The sequence below is a fragment of the Megalops cyprinoides genome, chromosome 10 (assembly GCF_013368585.1).
Source record: "Megalops cyprinoides isolate fMegCyp1 chromosome 10, fMegCyp1.pri, whole genome shotgun sequence".
In the NCBI taxonomy this organism is placed as follows: domain Eukaryota; kingdom Metazoa; phylum Chordata; class Actinopteri; order Elopiformes; family Megalopidae; genus Megalops; species Megalops cyprinoides.
Genome location: NC_050592.1, coordinates 9,104,543 through 9,122,786, shown reverse-complemented (window position 1 = coordinate 9,122,786; position 18,244 = coordinate 9,104,543). Strand labels below are relative to the sequence as shown.

General features: G+C 41.8%; 1 protein-coding gene across 2 annotated transcripts; it reads right to left on the bottom strand.

The window, feature by feature from the left end:
- Nucleotides 1-1,498: 1,498 nt before the first annotated feature.
- zyx (zyxin) lies at nt 1,499-15,025 on the bottom strand. Of its 2 annotated transcripts, none has more exons than XM_036538169.1 (10): nt 14,627-15,025; nt 9,320-9,552; nt 8,818-9,068; nt 8,136-8,231; nt 6,574-7,149; nt 6,102-6,228; nt 5,422-5,591; nt 4,472-4,650; nt 4,124-4,244; nt 1,499-1,742 (listed from the first exon to the last, which is right to left on the bottom strand). In XM_036538169.1, the coding sequence occupies exons 2-10, from the start codon at nt 9,540-9,542 to the stop codon at nt 1,629-1,631; spliced, it is 1,857 nt and encodes a 618-aa protein (XP_036394062.1). In that variant the 5' UTR covers nt 9,543-9,552; nt 14,627-15,025; the 3' UTR covers nt 1,499-1,628. The 2 variants fall into 2 exon arrangements, with proteins under 2 accessions (XP_036394062.1, XP_036394063.1); XM_036538170.1 differs by lacking the exon at nt 14,627-15,025 and adding an exon at nt 13,939-14,383.
- Between the last annotated feature and the right edge of the window lie 3,219 nt (nt 15,026-18,244).

The window sequence follows — 18,244 nt, the reverse complement described above, 5'->3', positions numbered from 1 at the left end:
TGACACAGTATGGAACAAACCTTTACTATGAAATGCAAATCCACCAATTCATTCATCAAACCAAAAAAAAAAAAAGTAATGAATGTAACCAAAGCCGCAGTGAAGTGAAAATTAAATACTTAGTAACTTCAGACTGAACACTGTTTTTTAATTTCATCTGAGTTTGTTCGTGCTTAAGTCTAGGCGTAGTCTAAATCGACTTTTTAGTCTTGCAAGTGTAATTCAAACCGTATTTGTTGTTATGCAAAGCCTATCTGCTGCTATCTATGTTTGGAGTGCAACTGCAACCGTAATGTGTATGTAATACTTGAAATCCTAATAAATACTCATTATTCCACAGAATTCCAAAAACTGCAATCAATATACTACGCTACATCTAACTCTGAATGCAGGTGAGAGCATAATCCCTACATTACACTGTATTTTAATGTACAGCCTATAAGGTAATTTTGCTGAAGGTAATTTTGAGTTTACTATCAGCAATTACATTTCATTCATTAAGTGACACTGAAGCAATTGATAGGCACTGCAATTATAATTGTTCTTGTTCTAGGCAACAAACATATTGTTCATATTGTTTATCTTATCACAACTCTAAAGTTTCAGGAAATAACTGGAATGAAATTCAATATTGACAGTATTGTTTAAAGGTTTTACAGTGATTGCAGTGGTACTGGAACCTAAAATATCTCAATTCTTAAATACTCCACTAATACGTCTGAAAGTTCCAACAAGTGTAATGTAGCGGTGCTTACACTTACACAATAAATCAAGTTCATCAACCGTCATAGCTGTTCTGTAAAAAAATGGAATTAACATAACCATAATCCATAAGTGTTACATTGCTCAACAAAACCAACAAGCCAGAACAAACTTTTTTTTTTGCATTCTGAAAGATTTAGCCCTAGAATGCCTACAGTACAATCCCTGTGCAGCAGAGCAGAGCAGAGAACCAAAAATTCTCTACAGTCACTATGCCTGCTGGGAAATGTAGTTTGTAGAAAACATTCCATTAAAGTTGGGCATGTTGCCCTTCCTTTCACATACAGCACATTCATCTAAAATTGGCCCAAGCATGTCAAACAGGGCATCTTGACCAATCAGAAGAAAGCAAGTCAAACACAACATGACCGTATGCTGAATAATAAATTTACACGGACAACATCACCTAAAGTGCATCGCTACAATAAGCCCAGCCGACTAACCTTGTGCAGAGAACAAGGAAATATGGTTCTACTACGCACTGCACCATAATTTTGTTCATGTTAAGTTTTTTTTTGGGATCAAAAGGATGACCTGAATCCCAAGGTTCACTGATGCGTTAGAGGTCACTTCATGCCAAAGATAAACTTGCAATAAGTCATGCTGGAGGCTTTTATGCACAATAGAAATCATAAGCACAGACATACAGAGGGGGACATAGAGGACAAGGGAATTCATACAGTACAGTACATTACCTCTGTACTGACAGAGATGCACAGAGAAAGTGGCCGCAAGAGAGGAGGAGGGGGAAAAAAAAAGCAAGGAACCATCGACACACAAATGCCAACACAAACACAATATCAAATTTCAACAAATTCTTTGCCTTTTGATTTGGTTTGGGTTTTACTGGCAGGGGTCTTCACCAATCACTGCGCAGCCTGTTTGGCACGGTGGGTGTGGCACTTCATGCAGAGAATCCTACCATCCAACGGGTAGCAACCATCGGTGTCTGCCTCTATGGAAAGAGGCCGTGCACAATCCTGGCGTTGGAGGAAAAAATTAAACCAAGTGAATACACATTTCAATAACACTTATATTAAACACTATGGGCCCCGCAGACAACTATGGTTTCCTGCAGATTGACCTAACAAATGCTCATCCTGACAACATTTAAGAAAATAACACATTTGTAGTTCATTCTTGAGAAACCAAATGCACAAATTTATAAGCTTTTCTAATAAAGTAAAGTAATGCGCTTAGCTAACAATGTAGTAAAAAGGATGTTAAAAGATATTAAAAGACCGCAACACTCAAATCACAGTTGACCAATGACCAATAACAGTGGACAGTGGATGTCAAAAACAATGGACATTAAGTAAAAAAAAAAAAAACAGAAGATTGCAGAGGGAAGGTTCAAAGTTTATCTAGAGAATTTCAAAAGCAGGAAGAAAAATATCACTGATAAAAATATTTAACTGAGTGTTTTTAAAGGGAACTAAACATTCCTGACGCATGTTTGGACATGATCAGTTCTGTCCTGAATGTACAGCCTCTGGTACAGATTTATTAAATGCCCTTTGTTCCCCTTCCTTAAGTTGTTCCAGATAACAGCATCTGTTACATGCCAAAAAGTGACATAATGCAATGACTAGTCAGCATGTAGCCTTTCATTACAATAGAGACAGAGCTCCATAGACCTGACGCTTCAGCTGTAAATACCCAAAGGTGAAGTGTCTATATAATACCAGTCAGAGGCTTGGACACACCTGATTAAGGTAATGGGAAACATGCATTCAAAAACATTCTGATCTAAAGACATATGAATAAATGCTTGAAAAAATTGTTTCTTTGACTAATATAAATAGTAAAGTTGATGCCTATGTATGAATATCTTTTGGCTACTTTGAATTATCTAAAATGTAAGATTTTGATTTAACACTTTTTTGCTATTTCGTAGTTTTTATGTCTTTACTATTATTCAAAAATGTGGAAAACAGCAAAAATAAAGAAAAACCCTTTTAGGAGTAGGTGTGTCCAAACTTTTGACTGGTACTGTAGGTTTAAACAGCTTCCACGTCCATCAGTCTGAGAGAGCACGGGGGGAAGCATGCAGGGGGGGAAGAGCTGACAAATACATGGAGGAACCATGCTAATAGGAACCTTCTGAATTTTATTCACACAAGGCAAACTGTATTGTTGTCAAAATCAGTAGCCTTACTTTTGTATCTAAATAAAAACAGCTTCTGTTTTATCACAGTTAAGTGAAAGAAAAATTTTCATCCAGAAGTCACGTCGTTGAAACAGTCTAGTAGAGTGGCAGGTGAGGCATAAAGCTTGACAATCAGGGACACTTGGGTATTTACTGATTTTAAAAGGTCACAATTAATCAAGCTTTTGGTCACCATGGATTTGCCCTAATGGGAGCATAGGAATTCAGAAAAGTAGGGGATGTAGAACAGAACCCTGCAGTACATGGCATTGAACTTGTGTAACATAAGATCTGTTGCTTCCAGCGGACAAAAACCACCACCTGTCCCTGAGACAGGACCTACACCGCAAGGGAACCATTTGGAAAAATGAAACATTCTCCTCAAACAATATATCTGAATAAGACACAGCAATTAATAGTGCTGAATGTGGCACTGTGGTCTGATTACAAGAGCCTGCTAATAAAGCCAGCATGGGTTGATAGGTGCAGATCACTGGTTACTGTCACCAACATAGTTTCAGTGCCATGTTTCGTTTTAGTCAGCCATTACTGAAATGCGCAAGTTAGCCATTCTCCATGAGAAAGTGGTTAACTTGCTTGGACACTATACCGTAACAAAAATTGTCACATTCAAAACAGGCTATTATTTTTTTAATCATTCATGTCACGGTCAGGTTTTCACAGGAATAAAGGCAGCACTTTTTAAATCAGAGGGTTAAAAAAACAGTTATCAAGTTTCTGTTAATAATAGCAGTGACATTGGGGCCCAAGGCAAATAAGCAGGACTTTACAAAGCCAGCAGCAATGTAGTTGAACAGACATGCAGGGAAATTTTTTATAGCATAATTACTTTCATCTTTTTATGTGTTCAAGGACAGAGGGGACCTTTCTAAGATGAGAAAGATTTAGGTGTGATAAAGCCAAATGTGGCTGATCATTTAACACTGATGAGACTGAGGCACTTTGCTGATGAAGATTAATGTTAAAAAAGAAAAACTCTGGGATAAGTTTAACCAGTTTAGTTAGTGGTTAATGGTTTAGGGTTCCTGGAATCTTGCTCTATTACTCGTGGTACAGGGCTCTGTGTGATTTCACAGCCGCTTTGAGTTCTGCTTGCTGTTGTTCAAACGAAGGCTAACACAACATTAGTATGCAGTAATTTGTCCCTGATGAAATCTGCTAAATTGACTACACGGCTCGAGTGTTTGTTACCTCACATCGGTAGCACTTAAGGTGAAAGTTCTTGTCGAGAGCCACGACCCTGACGGTCTCTTCGCTTCCTGGGTCAGGCACAATGGGCTCCTTACAGCTCACGCACACAGGAGAGAAGCGGCTGCAGGAGGGAATTCATCCAAAATCAGTTGACAGAGAAAGAGAAAAGAATTTAACAAGTTCTAAAAAACAGTCAATGTGGTCACTCAGTGACTGAAAATTAGTGAACAGTAACAGACAACTGCAACCTAAACTAAGCCAAAAACAGACAGAGACAAAGACAGAGCTGCTTTCGCCAGGAGATAAAATGTAGATGACAAGCATGAGGTTGACAGCGGGCCGGCTCACCGGTGGTAGTCGGCGACACAGTAAGGGTTGTTATTATCGTCCGTGATAAAGGGCGCCCCCTCCAGGCTGCAGCTGCAGGTGCTGCAGCGGAAACAGTGGGCGTGGAAGCTCTGGCCGACGGCCTTCAGCACCCGGTCAGTCACCCGCTCCCCACAGCGAGCACACACTGCCAGCGAGTTCTGTCACGCACCGGAAAGAAACAGCGATCGGGGACTTTGAGTGATCGGGGGACAGCGAGCGAGGCTGTTTAATTACATTATCTGAAATGACAAGGGGAACCTCAGTTCCAGGCTGCACCTCTAGGGAGCGGCTTAAGCAGTGACAAGGTAATTCAGTGTGGCTGCAACAACAGAGCCCAGCGTGTTCACACAGCAACACAAGTTCAGCTTGTAATAAATACCAATTTAGACTTCAGCCCTTTGAGAACATTAATACACCACATGAATAATAATTAGGCGATCAAGAAACAGTGCACCAACCACTTGGTATCATCTCCCAACACCTGATATTACATTACATTAATTTAGCAGATGCTCTTATCCAGAGCGACTTCCAGCACAAAAGAACAGGAGTGTATCCATTCAAGCTGAATGAGCAACAATGTCAAACAAGTCCAACAACACTCCCAGACCAGTGTGTGTGAGCATAACACCACTCAAACCCTACCAGACGTTAACTTGTGCTAAGGCCTGGGAACAATGTGAAGCTGCTTTGTGACCACTTGCTTTGTAAAAAGCGTTACACAAATAAAATTGAATTGAATTGAATCAACCTGACTAAACAGACTAAAAACTAAGAAAAGCCATGAACACACACTGCCATACACTGCAATTACTAGATTACAAAATCCAAAACAAAGGTGTGTACTATAGTTTGGCATTGCAGGATCATGTCTCCACAGCTCAGTTAGAAGTAGAGATACAGGGTGTGCGTGTGTGGGCGTTACTTACGACATAGCAGTCCTCGCACTGTGGCTCCCCATCCCGGTCGTAGAACTGCATGCCCTGTAGCGTACGGTGGCAGGACATGCAGCTGAAGCACTCTGAGTGGAAGAGTCTGTCCATCGCTCGCACCGCCGGCTGGGACCGGGACAGAGCCTCGCCACACTTCCCACACACCTCTAACACACGCAGGGAGGGAGAGAGTTACGCATCTAAACACTGCACAGCCGAACAATGTACATGAAGGGGACCGTCTTTTGGGAATGTATGCTGGTGTAATTAATAACATGCCAGTGTAATTAATGTAAAGAAAAAAGATTTTATTAATTTACTCATTAATCAGCTAACAGGGAAAACTTTTTTTATTAACCACCAGCTCTATAATATACAGAAAGCTTTAAGACTGAAAATGAGTGAAATTGTGTTTTTGCAGCATTTAGGCCTACACATTTTCAAGATAAACTATAATACAATAAACACAATTTGATATGATACTGTATGTTGTACACTAATGTGTGGAATTGAACACTACAGTACATTCAGAGAGCAATGTGAGAGAGAGTTAAATACTGAATGTGCACTGTAGACCATCAACGCTGATAAAGAGAAGTAAGGCTTAAGGTTATACACACACACAAGGTGGTAACACATTAACGCGGCAGTGTGGGGGAAAGGGGTGTTCAGCACACCTGTGGGAGGTGACGTGATGACGGGGGCGTGAGCGTCCATGCCCTTGATGAAGTCCTGTGTCATTCTCTCCAGCTCCTCCACCTCCCTCATGGAAAGCGGTGCTCCAGACCCCGTGGCTGAGGAGGCCTGCGGAGGAAGCACAGAGAGAGAAGGGCCATTGTAGTGGGTGGAAAGACATCAGTATGCTGGCAGTGCAGGGGCTGGAGTGTAGCTGGGAGTGGGAAGGAGCAGGGCTTGTAACCAAAAGGTCGCGGGTTCGATTCCCCCCGGGGCACTGCTGCTGTACCCTCGGGCAAGGTACTTAGTAAATATCCAGCTGTATAAATCTATAACAAGTAAAAATTGTAACATATGTAAGTCACTCTGGATGAGTGTCTGCTAAATGATAATAATGCAATGTAATGTCTCTCTCAGGCATTGGTATACATAGTATGTTCTCAATTTGTGAACCTTGTGTTCAGACACACCCACCTTGGGGGCGGGAGGTCCCTTTGGCTGTCCTTGCGGAGGAGGGGGTGCAGTCATGGGCTTGGGTTGCGGAGCAGAGGGGGGGTTGCTCACATGTCCCTGGCTGCTGGGTGGAGTGGCTTTTGAGTGATTGAAGGCTGGAGAAACAGAGCGGTTGCTGGAAGGGGCGTGATTGACAGGAGGGGGTGGTGGGGGGAAAGAGCTGGATGGGGTGGGTTTAGCAGCGAACGGAGTGGGGTTATTGTTCGTGCCCTTCTGGTTAACAGAGGGAGCCAGAACCCCAGCTTTCTGGCCAAAACCGGGGCTTGCGTTGCTCGGTGTGCTCTGACTGACAGGGAAAGTCGGCTTAGATCCGGCGGTCGGACCCTTTGCAGCCGGTTGTGGTTGACTGGGGGCAGATGCTGGAGTTTGATTGGCCTGTCTGTTCGTCTGCCTGAGTTTGAGCTCCTCTGCCCATGGGGCCGGAGGTGGGCGATCCTGCAGCTCGGGGGGAGGCAGGAATGAGAGAGGTGGTTTTGGGGCGGTGGGCGGTGGACCAGATGGCTTGGGTGCAGGCACCAGTGGGACTTGACTAGGCAACTGGGAAAACACAAAAGGAAAAAGGCACAAAAATGATTACAACTCACTTTTTATTAGACACTGTATATATAGGCAACTATTAGGCAAATTAAGAGAGTACATGGTCTGAATGTCCAGTTCCCATCAATGTAATATTATGTTCTTGTGTTCTTGTGTTACTCAAAAATATTACATTGATTTCTTTCATTCATTGACTGTTTCCTTGGATTCTAGAGTGGCACTACACAAATAAAATGAGTTATTACGATTATTATTATTATCTTTACACAGGCTTGCCAGAATTAGATTTTTCTCAATAAATAGATATTTCACAAAGCTCCAACAGACTGCTGAATAAATATTTCCATGATGGAAAATGAAATACAGCTGGACTGATCGTGAAATTATGCACACAACCTGTTGATGTTCCATTAGTGCTTGTTTTGAGATGTGGTAAAGCAACAGGTTGAGAATTCCCTGTAGGCTTATTACCAGGGCAACCCAAAGAGATATGAGGCATCCCGTACCAACAGGAAAGTTATTTTAAGCAAAGCAGAACAGAACACTCTGAAGACCAAAAAATACAGAAGGGAAATGAAATATATCACGTAATTAATATATGGGGATATATAGTTACTTCAAAAGGGATGCATTTCTAGGTGTGTTAAAGAAACAGCTCACCCTAACAAAAGAAAAAAAACATATACTGCTACACTTTTTTATTTCAAAAAGTATAATTTCATTGTGAACAAAATGCCAACATTTCAGTTGGCTTTCCTGATGAAAGTTTAATTCAGGTGTGAAATGCTGTCAAGTTCAATGAAACAGGGAAAAAATCTAATCCTACCAAAACCTATAAAAAACCCATGCTCACCACCACCTCTAATTTACACAAAATCATTTCTTGCCTTGCCTTGTCTTTTCTTGTCTTTCAAAATAGAAATGATAACCAATCTCCTTTACTCTCTCTCTCCTATGCTCTGACTGCTTTCTTACTCACTGTCTACCTTGGGATTAAAGGGTCCTCTGGTCTCCATCTCAGACAGCATGTCAGTCAGGGAATCCAGCTGTCTGTCGAAGCTGGTCTGTTTCTCCAGGAACCTCTGAGGGGGGACACACAATCATGAAGAGTGAGACAATGTTGTTTACAGAAAGCCACAGGGGGGAGAAAAAGGCAGGAGAAAAAATATAATTCTTAACAAGTAACATATTCCCTCAGAGGCACAGGAGTAAGGGGCTGTTCCACTACAAATTCATTTGGTATGATCTCTGTCTGTGACAGGGCTGGCAAGGTACATGTTTTTTTTCCCCCCTGCCTCCAACCGTTCCCTGTAACCCCAGTGACGCATGACTTTAGAGTGTTTGTGTCACTCAGTGACTTGCTTTGTACAGAGCTCTGCGTGAAGAGATAAGGAAATCGAATTTCTTTGGTAACTGCAGATAGGCCATGGCTTTAAAAGGCTGAAGCCTTAACATGACTTTGAATTCACACATTTACAGCCTGCCTCTAAGCATAGCTTTTGAGTGTCTCTCCAGGGTGTGCTTTTAGCACACCTGTGGGTATATGCTACAAAGTACAAATTCAGAATCACTGGCCTGGTAGTGCCACAGAAGATAGGAAAGCAACAAACCAGCAGCTGGCACATACACACCTGTAAGAGTAAAAACATGCTGGAAGTCCCAACTTACCTGTGAGTTATTGCCGTTACTGGATGCAGCAGGGAGAGGGGGTGGTGGAGGGGGAGGAGGGGTCGGAGGGGAACCAGGCAGGGGGGCTTCCTCCTCAGGTGGAGATGGGAGGGGCAAATCCTCCTCGGGTGGAGGGGGAGGAGCAGGGAAAGCAGGCAGGGGGGCCTCGGAGGCAGGGGGTGTGGTCTGGCATTCTGGGGGTGGGGCTGGTAGCTCAGCATCATCCAAAGGGGGAGGAGGGGGTGGGAAATCTAAGAAAAAAGGTGGGAGGAGCCAATGTCAAAACCATCATAATGACACGCATTCCCCAACGCTTGCTTTGTGCATTTGGGGCACTGCACTGTACTCTGGATGGTCACTGAAGCTGCCAACGCCCACTAATACAGGTAATAAGACAACAGCTCCTCATCATTGTCAGCACAGAGCACTAGGCTGATTTTTAAAAATTATCACTATATTTGACTGCAAACAGTCTAAAATAGCATAAAAGACAGCTTTCTACCTTCACAGAGGGCCGGAGGAGGTGGGGGCAGCTCTCCAACTCGACCAATGACAGCTGTGCTGGCAGGTGATGCGCTCGTTGCTGACGGGCCGGTCTGGCTTTTAGGGCGGGGCGGAGCCACAGAAGCAAACTTTTTTGGTTGGTTATAAAAGGAAGGGGCGGTAACTTTGAGGGAGAGGGAGGACGTCACTACAAATGGTTTGCTGCTGCTGGAGTCAGCCATTTCTTATTTTCTGCAAGGGAGAGGACAAGGAAAGGGTAAATCAACAGTATCAGATCTAAAGGCATTCCTTGCTTCCACTACACCAAATCCACCTACACCACAGCTCACATGCCTTCAAAACAAGTATTTCTACTTACATAATGCACACCTGACCATGGCTGAAGGCCTGCCGGTTTAGACATGACTGCTTACCAATTACCTGAACAGACTGTGTCAGGTTGACTGTGTCAAGTAGTAGTACTTTTTTGCTTGGTCTGTCATAGCTTGTTCAGCCTAATTACAGCTATATTGAAGATTAATATTGCTTTTTCATATTTTTTTTTATTTTAACTCAAATCTTGTTTCTTACCATGCACTACTGTTGTCAAAAAAATTTAGGCTGTATCAACCAGTAAAACTGTATAATTTTACTTCATACAAACATTATGTTATTTTCCAGTGGACAATGTGAAGTCTACTTGTGAAGGTAACACCTGAACACACACATAAGTGCATTGTGGTGACAGGGCAACAGGAAGTGACTGACAAACTGACTAATCAGTGACTAACTGATTGTAAACAAATCTAGGCATTCCCCCAAATTCCTACCATGTACGGAAATACAAAGGGCCACAATTAATTGAAGTTGTGCAAGGACAAAAAATGAATGTATTATAAACAGTGCCTGAAAGTGTATGTGTGTGGTGAGGTAATGAGGAAGGAGACGGTAATGACAAAGGAGATGCTCATAGCCAGACATTCTCCCAGTGTGCACCTACCAATGAATTATGATTTACCATTTACTTTGAATCACAACTGAATTCTTTCATTCATTATTTTTCATGTATATTTTTTTATTTTATTGACTCACCCCCTTGTTAATCTTCCTTGTACTTAAGGCGTGGACAAATAATAAACAGACAATATCACCAGGATTTCAAAACAAAAGAGTACTACAGACTCAGAAAAATGCACTTTTGTGAATACTGATGCAATGAAGTTCAGAGATACCTAAGCAAGGAGAGTGGAGAGAACATTAAGACTATTTAAAACACTTTTTAAAGTCATCATTTGGTATGGGTCCAAAGGACGCATGAGTTACAAGATCAAAAATGTCCCCATACTGACAAAAAATTCTCAATATTCTCATCTGTACACATTTCTTTTGAGACACATTTGCTATCTGCGCACATAGTACAGCCTTTTTAGGAATGAAAAAACAGTCAGAGTGAGTTCTTGTTAGATTACAAAACTATTCCATCTATGGTTCAGCGGAGGTAAAAAGTTGAAACTGCCACTACCACCTCAGCTACAAAAGCAGATAGGTGTATGATTACAAGTTATAAACCTGAAGTGAAACTACCCCAACCACCATTTCCAAACCACGTCTTCAACCAGTCAATGAGATGATCCCACACTGCAGGCTTATGAACAGGGTCCACATGAAAGTCATGAAGTTCCAACTTTTTTTGTCTTCATCTTGTATATAAGATTTCCTATAGATTTACCTGACCAGATTCCAAATATAAAAGTAAACAATTTGTTAGAATAAAAAAGATGTAGGCTATAATTTTTAATAGTCTGCTTCAGTGAACTGACAGGTCGTTTCCTGCTGTTCATACTGTGTTGATTGTATATTCTGTAAATTTGTACATGTTCTCTCTGACCATGCTGATTGTCAGCTCTCACCACCAGCTTTGCTGGTTGTCGGACATATTTTTCTTTTAATTCTTTTTCTAAACCAGTAACTTACTTCTAGAGTAAAATGTAATTCTGTCAATATAAATTCACTCTCTACAATGCTACTAAAATTGAAGTAAAATGTCAAATATGTTAGCAGAAGAAATGGCCCAAAACATGCCATTTTATATACTTTATAGGGGCATGAATTTCATACTGTGTGTACCGTATGTTTATGTATATACATACTTACATACATACCATTTATATATACACACAGATGTGTGGGTATATGTATGTAAGTGTAGACTACTTTTCATGCAATAATAATGTCACATCATTTACATTTAGAATATCAAAGTCTATGCACAGTCCATTGTTGGTTAACCATACACAAATTTCAAAATGGAGCTAGCTACTCCAAGAAAACAAAGAAATGGAAGGATAAATGATACAGAATGTCAAAGGACATGAAGAATCCACTGACTCTTCCCTTAATCTAAAACAGACGTGGGCTTTTCTGCCAAATGTCACGGCCATAGCCAAAATAGTATTCCAAGAGGCTCACTGGAAAATGAACACTTCAACCTTGCTTTCACACACCTCTTCTGCTTTTCAGCTATCTTCTGTACTAATACCGCAAAGAGGGTGTGAAATATTACTCAATTAAACAGTACCGACTGATGAACCCCTTGAGTTTATACACAAATTCCTCCTGAAGGACAAAACAGTTTTGTGCTTTCCAATGCATCAGCCCATTAAGTATGCTACATACATAGAAATATAGGCCAGGTGATTTAAAATCACCGGAGATCCACCGGTCTGGCTCATGCTGTTGTTTGTCATTATGCTTGATAGTTGTCTAAAAATAATTACAAATTTGCTGCAGTGGGTCTCTAGAGCACTGCCGATTCAAGTGAGTGGAGAGGGCTCTGTGTTCTATTAATATTTCTGAATAACCTGCATTACCTGCATTTTGCAGGATGCCATTGATCAGTGTAAAACAAAGCAAGGCTTTGCAGCAACACTGATTATTCTGTTACAGAAAAGGCTTTCCGAACAGAATGTGTCAAATGAAGGAGGTCTATAAACTTCTATGGTGAAATGCGCTCTGAGTTAAGCAATATTGATAACCCCTTCCGACCGTCGGAGGCCCATTACTGGAGAGAAAATCCTTGATCTTTAAAAAGAAAATCAATTTCCTATTTTTGGGAATGACATCTTTAAACATGGCAATATGGCACTGTCATGCTTTTATTTAGACAAAGTGCCTTAGGGAACTCATCTGAAGATTAGGCAACACATAGGCAACACAGAGTGACAAGTGTATATCAATTGTTCCTGCTTCTGTTCTTTAAATTCCTATGTTTAGAGATACCCTAAGGCAATAGAATAATGCATGTGTACAACACACACCCTCCTGGGGAAGTGAGATTCCCAGGGTACATCAAACACTAAAAATTGTTGAGAATGTACTGTTTTGAGGTCATTTATGATAGAGAAAGCAGTTCCACCCATTTGCCCGAACACCACAAATGGGTTTAAAAATCATAAGGAATGAGGACAGAGAGAAAAAAGGTGGCAACATAAAAAAAATACTATATAACAGTGAAAGAGAAAACGCTGCAAAAAAATTCAACTAACAAATAAATAAAATTTATATTACAAAGGAAAAAGGACTGATCTGAGAGATGCAGACAGCAACAATATAATGTTTGTTATCTGCAGTCCTGGAAACTGAAGCCATGACCCATTGCCAATTTTTCAACACACTCAAAACCCTTTTATCTGAACTAGGCCACAATCATTGGGGTTATAATTAAGGCCGTTATTATTTCAGTCTAAATCCACAACTGACAACAACAACCATAAATATCCTAAACATTTGTTTTCCCCAAACTCTTTGTTGGATCCCCCACACCAACAGGAAACTGAACCTCAGTCCTGTCCACCATGACTCCACCCAAACCCAAATCCCCCCAGGGGGAAGTCATGCCTAGGCATAATTTATGAATGAGGAACCAAACGTTCTTTCTCATTTCTGAAGTGAAAACACTTTGAAGGTTACATGCCTTGAAACTACAGACATTTAAATTCATGGATTTAACGGCTAGCCATAGAAACAGCAGAAATAACGTGAATAATAAGCGGTACGCAGAGCCCAAAAATAACGTGATAGAACAACCACAGATGCGATCCAAATGATCTAACAGTTGGCCAGCCAGTCTATTTGAAATGTAGCCAGGCGGCCAGTTATGCAGCAAATGCTTTTCCGTTTGCACATTTAGTTTGTGGTAATATTAGTCTCGTTACTGTCGGCATTCAGAATGTAAAATGAATTATTTGCTAGCTAGTTGGCTAGCGAAACTGGCCATCGATTGACAACAACGATCTGCCACTCTACATTAGTTATCTTGCATATTCTCGAAAAAACAGGGACTATTATGAGCTGTCTGTCTGTCGACAATGTGTGATGTTACGACACAATTCTAATGTAAGGTTGACTAGCTGGCTAATACTGCTGCAACTAGCAGCAACTGTAACTAGCTCGCTAGCAGGCACCTGCGTTCATATGTATCACATGTAAAGAAGTACATATAGTAGACATCATGACAACATTTTGCTAAGCTACCGATCTAGTAAATAAATAACAATTGCACGAAGCTGCTAGCCAGCTAGCTATTATTAATGGCAAATCAATTACTACCTAGCCTGCTAGCCACCTAACGTTACCTACCAAAAATTCCACGTGAAATATTTCCTGAATGTATGTGACTTCCTCCGTGCCTCCCTCCCCCTCTTTATGGCCGTTAGGTGTAGGTAACTTGCTGCCTATTTTCTCAATCTAACGGTGTCTACTCCCTTTGCTTTGAAATGACAACGCTAGTCAAACTTTTTTTTTTTTTTTTTTTTTTTTTTTACCGTTCAAGCAAACGACTTCCTGACCAACCTTCTGAATTTCCGCGTCTGTCCCCAGCGCCGCTCCTACCTAAGGCCTGCCCCATCCGGTCAGCGCCTGTCTATCAGGCTGTAAACGTGTTCCACCGTACTGCTGGTGTTACAGAGGAGTTCAGTGGAAAGAGGAACCTTTTACGATGATACATTTAATCTAAGCAATGCATAATAGTAGTGTTTGCTAAATTCTAAATGCTAAGTTCTTTACATGACAGCATATGATTGAATACAACTTGTTTTCCGCTTTCGAAGCAGTACAACATAAACACTCAAAACTGTTATTAAATATATTAACGTGATGCTTACATTACCTCCAATTCTAACGATAAAGATAAGTCTGCATATATTTTTCTCATACCAAAAAAAGAGAAAGAAAAAACTCCCAACAAGTGAAATAACTGTTCCTACCAGAACTGCTACCTACCATCACTAACACCATGCTATCTATTATAACGTTGTGTCTTTCTTACCTGTTCTTTTTCTTCTGTTGTAAATAAAGGGTAGGAAAAGAGCTCTGACCCTCCCCTCTCTCTCCCTCCTTTTTTCGCTGTTTCTGTCAGTTGGAGCTAGCTAATGTACTCCACTCTCTGTGTGTGTATATATGGTGTTAACTTTTTCCTCTCCCTCTCTCAGTTCCTCCACAGCTGTTGGACCCTCCCCCTCCCCGTCTCTCCCTCTGAAAGGAATGACACAATCCTTCCAAACAAGTCCTCTCTCGTTTGACTTTTGCTGGAGACATGTATATTACTGTGTAAACATCTCTCTCTCTCTCTCTCACTCTCCCTAGGTGCAGCGTTTCATATGCCAAAAGGCTGTATTTCCCCTTCACATTTCTCTCTGTCTCTCTCCCCCTCTCTCGATAACTCTCTCTCTCTCTCTCTCTCTCTCTCTCTCTCTCTCTCTCTCTCTCTCTCTCTCCCGCTCGCTGAATTCTTGCAACATTCTTCATTCTATGACATCAACTCTCCGTCTGCTTTTCCTTGTAAGGTCAGAGAGAGAGAGAGCAGGAGAGGGAGGGAAGGAGAGATAATGGAGGTAGGGGGTTGATTAGATACAGACACAAAAATGGTCGTGAGGTTGAAAAGAAGAGAGCAGACCTTACACAGTGTTTAAAAACTACAATCATCTCAGAGATCTACGTGTATGAGTGTGTTTTTTCCCCATACACCTACGTATTGTGACCCATTCATGTACAAAGTAAGGTTTTTTTGTGCTGTTGGGATTTCCACAGGGATAATTACCTCAGATCTTTATCTTAATCTTTTTCAATCACCTGATTCACTTCTTAAATATTGTTTCCAGTTCTGTAATCAAGGATACATTTTAAGAAGTACCTTTATTAAACATTTTAAAGTGGATTCATGAGATACTCATGAAAATTAAAATATGGATTTCTACTGTCCTTTGTTCCACAAATGCACGTATCAAAATACATTCACATGATGCGGTGTCATTTCGTCTGTGTGTTCCTCCCAGCCCATCCAATACAGCAGTTATTTGTGGGTCCTGATGGTTCTCGGCGGTATAGGTTTAGTGCTTTTCGTCCGTTTCACCGATGAGGATATGAAACTCAATAGGTCACAGTGAGAGGAGGTCATCCCACCCATCCTGCGCATCTGCTAATTCGGAAACACATTGATCTCAGAGTCTGAGTCCCAGCAGGTCCTTTGTCTGAGCAAAGCCACACACTCCTGTGCATCAGCACTGTGCAGCAAAATTGTATTGGACACGTTTTTAAAATGCCATTTTGGTAGATTTTTACGTGTAATGTCTACATAATGTAGCAGTTGCATCACCACGTGAAGTCATTGGTAAAAGGTTAGTAATCCTTCCCTGTTGTCGGCTACAGGATTTATGTGACTGTTTCAAACCTTTGGATTGTGATCAACTGAGCAGTGGTATACGTCACCTCCTGAACCAGAGAAAGGAATGTCTCAGCAACAGGGCCAGTGTGGGGGCAGTGTTTGAGGTGTCCTCAGTTATGACCCAGTCTAAAACCTAAAGGTAAAGGTCTCTCCCAGTCCAATGAAGCTGATACAGGGAGCTTAGAACCAGCCTGGAGGGGGAGGGAGGGGTCAGCGGCAAGCATGTAGGAGGAGGGAGGGGTCTGGACAGCAACAGCCACTATGGAGTCTGAGCCAAAAGACCTGGAATGCTGCCAAGCCGGGTATGAACAATCCCTCTCCCTCTCTCCCCATGGTGTGTGAGTCATTATTTGCTCATAACTTGCAGCAAAGTTAATATCCTGATTTTTGCATTGTATCCAGTCTGATTCATGGACTAGGCTACAGACATATGGTTTCTGACTTACTGTGGATGCACGTGTGCCAACAGTGTATGTGCACGTATGCACACACACGCACATCAGGTACTGTATATACGCATAAAACATAAACTGCAGTAAATCAATGAATTACAGAAGATACAGAATCATGTTGTCAATCATTGTATCGTGGTGTACAAAATTCAGCAAAGAGTCAAAGATCAGTAAATGGCATGTGGATTGCCTGGCAAATGTGGGTACAATGAATGTGATGAGCCATCTGGATGATATGAAGTGGCAGTGAATCTGTGCAGACTTTTGCACAGCATGAGAACTTCAAACATGACACTGTACTCTCGACCTATGTTGTTATATATTAATTGTCCAGTAGATGTCAGTGTATAATGCTCGTCTGGGTATCACGCCTTACTGCCCAAGGGGAAATTGCTAAACTGACAAATGGGGATACACACAGGTAGACAGCGAAAGAGATGCTCGGGGTAAACATATAGACACTGATATAGATGCTGAGGTGGAAAAGACAGACACAGACATGCAGGGAACTGGACAGATTGAAAGACTGATGGTCGAAAGAGGGGAGACAGATGCAGGGAAAGTATGAAGATGAAGCGATATGAATGGCGAGACGAGGAGAGGGAGAGAGGGAATGTGGGCAGGAGAGAGGGAATAAAGGAGAGAGGCTGTGAATTATTGAAGAGACCTGAGATCTCCTGGCTCATACAGCTTTTACCCCTCTCTCGGTCTCGGCGTGAGTGGAAATATACTGTAGTGGCCCGTCTAGTCAACGTGTGTACATAGCTGCCTTGTCGGCCCTCCATCTTGCACCCGTCTCTCACTCTCACAACCCCTGTCCAGGCTGAGTCAGAGTGTGCATGTCCTGTCAGCCTTCCCCACCCACTCACCCCCCCCCCCCCCTCTTTTTCATGTTCAATGCAAGATTCATTTCCACAACAGGAATGCCCATGTCTGCAGTGCGGCGCAACATGCAATATATGCAAGGGTAATCTACCAGAGGCAGAACACACAGAACATCTGAAACACGAAGAGCCTCCCTTTCCGTAATAAAACAGTGCACCTTCCCGTCCAGTTTTTCACCAGCCCCTTTCCTCTTTCCATGGGAATAGAGGCCTTGGAGAGGAGGAGCTACATCAGGGCTTCACAGCAGCTCCTGTCCCCTAGGGCAACACTCCTGTGGGACTGGCAGGGTTTTGTGTGTCCAGGATAAAAAGGGTTAATAGATGCTGTTAGGCATCTGTTTACTCAGTCAGTTGATCAAGGGTGTGGGTAGATCTGTGGTAGTATTGTAGCTTGGTATGGAAGGAGTAGAGTATTCTTAGAGTACAGTAGTCTAGTGGTGCATTAAACATTAACGAGTAATACAGATGGTAAACCTGCAAAATAAGTGCTAAAGATGAGATAGAGGATGAATCATACGACTGATGAGATTAGAGAAAAATAATTAACGAGGGAAAGAAACTGATACAGGTTAGTGTTATTACCAGCGCACACAGCCAAAGCACAAGGCAGACTCAGATCTCACTTCCTCCCTTTCTCCAAGTAGATTTGCTTGTGTTTTATTAAAAGTGTCCCTTATTTTGGCCACATCATTTTTTGGCCCTTCAGCCTGTGCAGTGAAGAAATGGAGATGCCAATTTCCCAAAAAGCTCTTTCCTTGGGCCCTATTTGATTTATAGAGACAAGGGCTGTCCCTGACCTTGCTGCAGCCACCAGTCTAGTCCAGATCACAATTTTTTTTTTCTTTGCTTTGCTTTGTACTTTTTAACCTGATACCCTGACGGTTTAA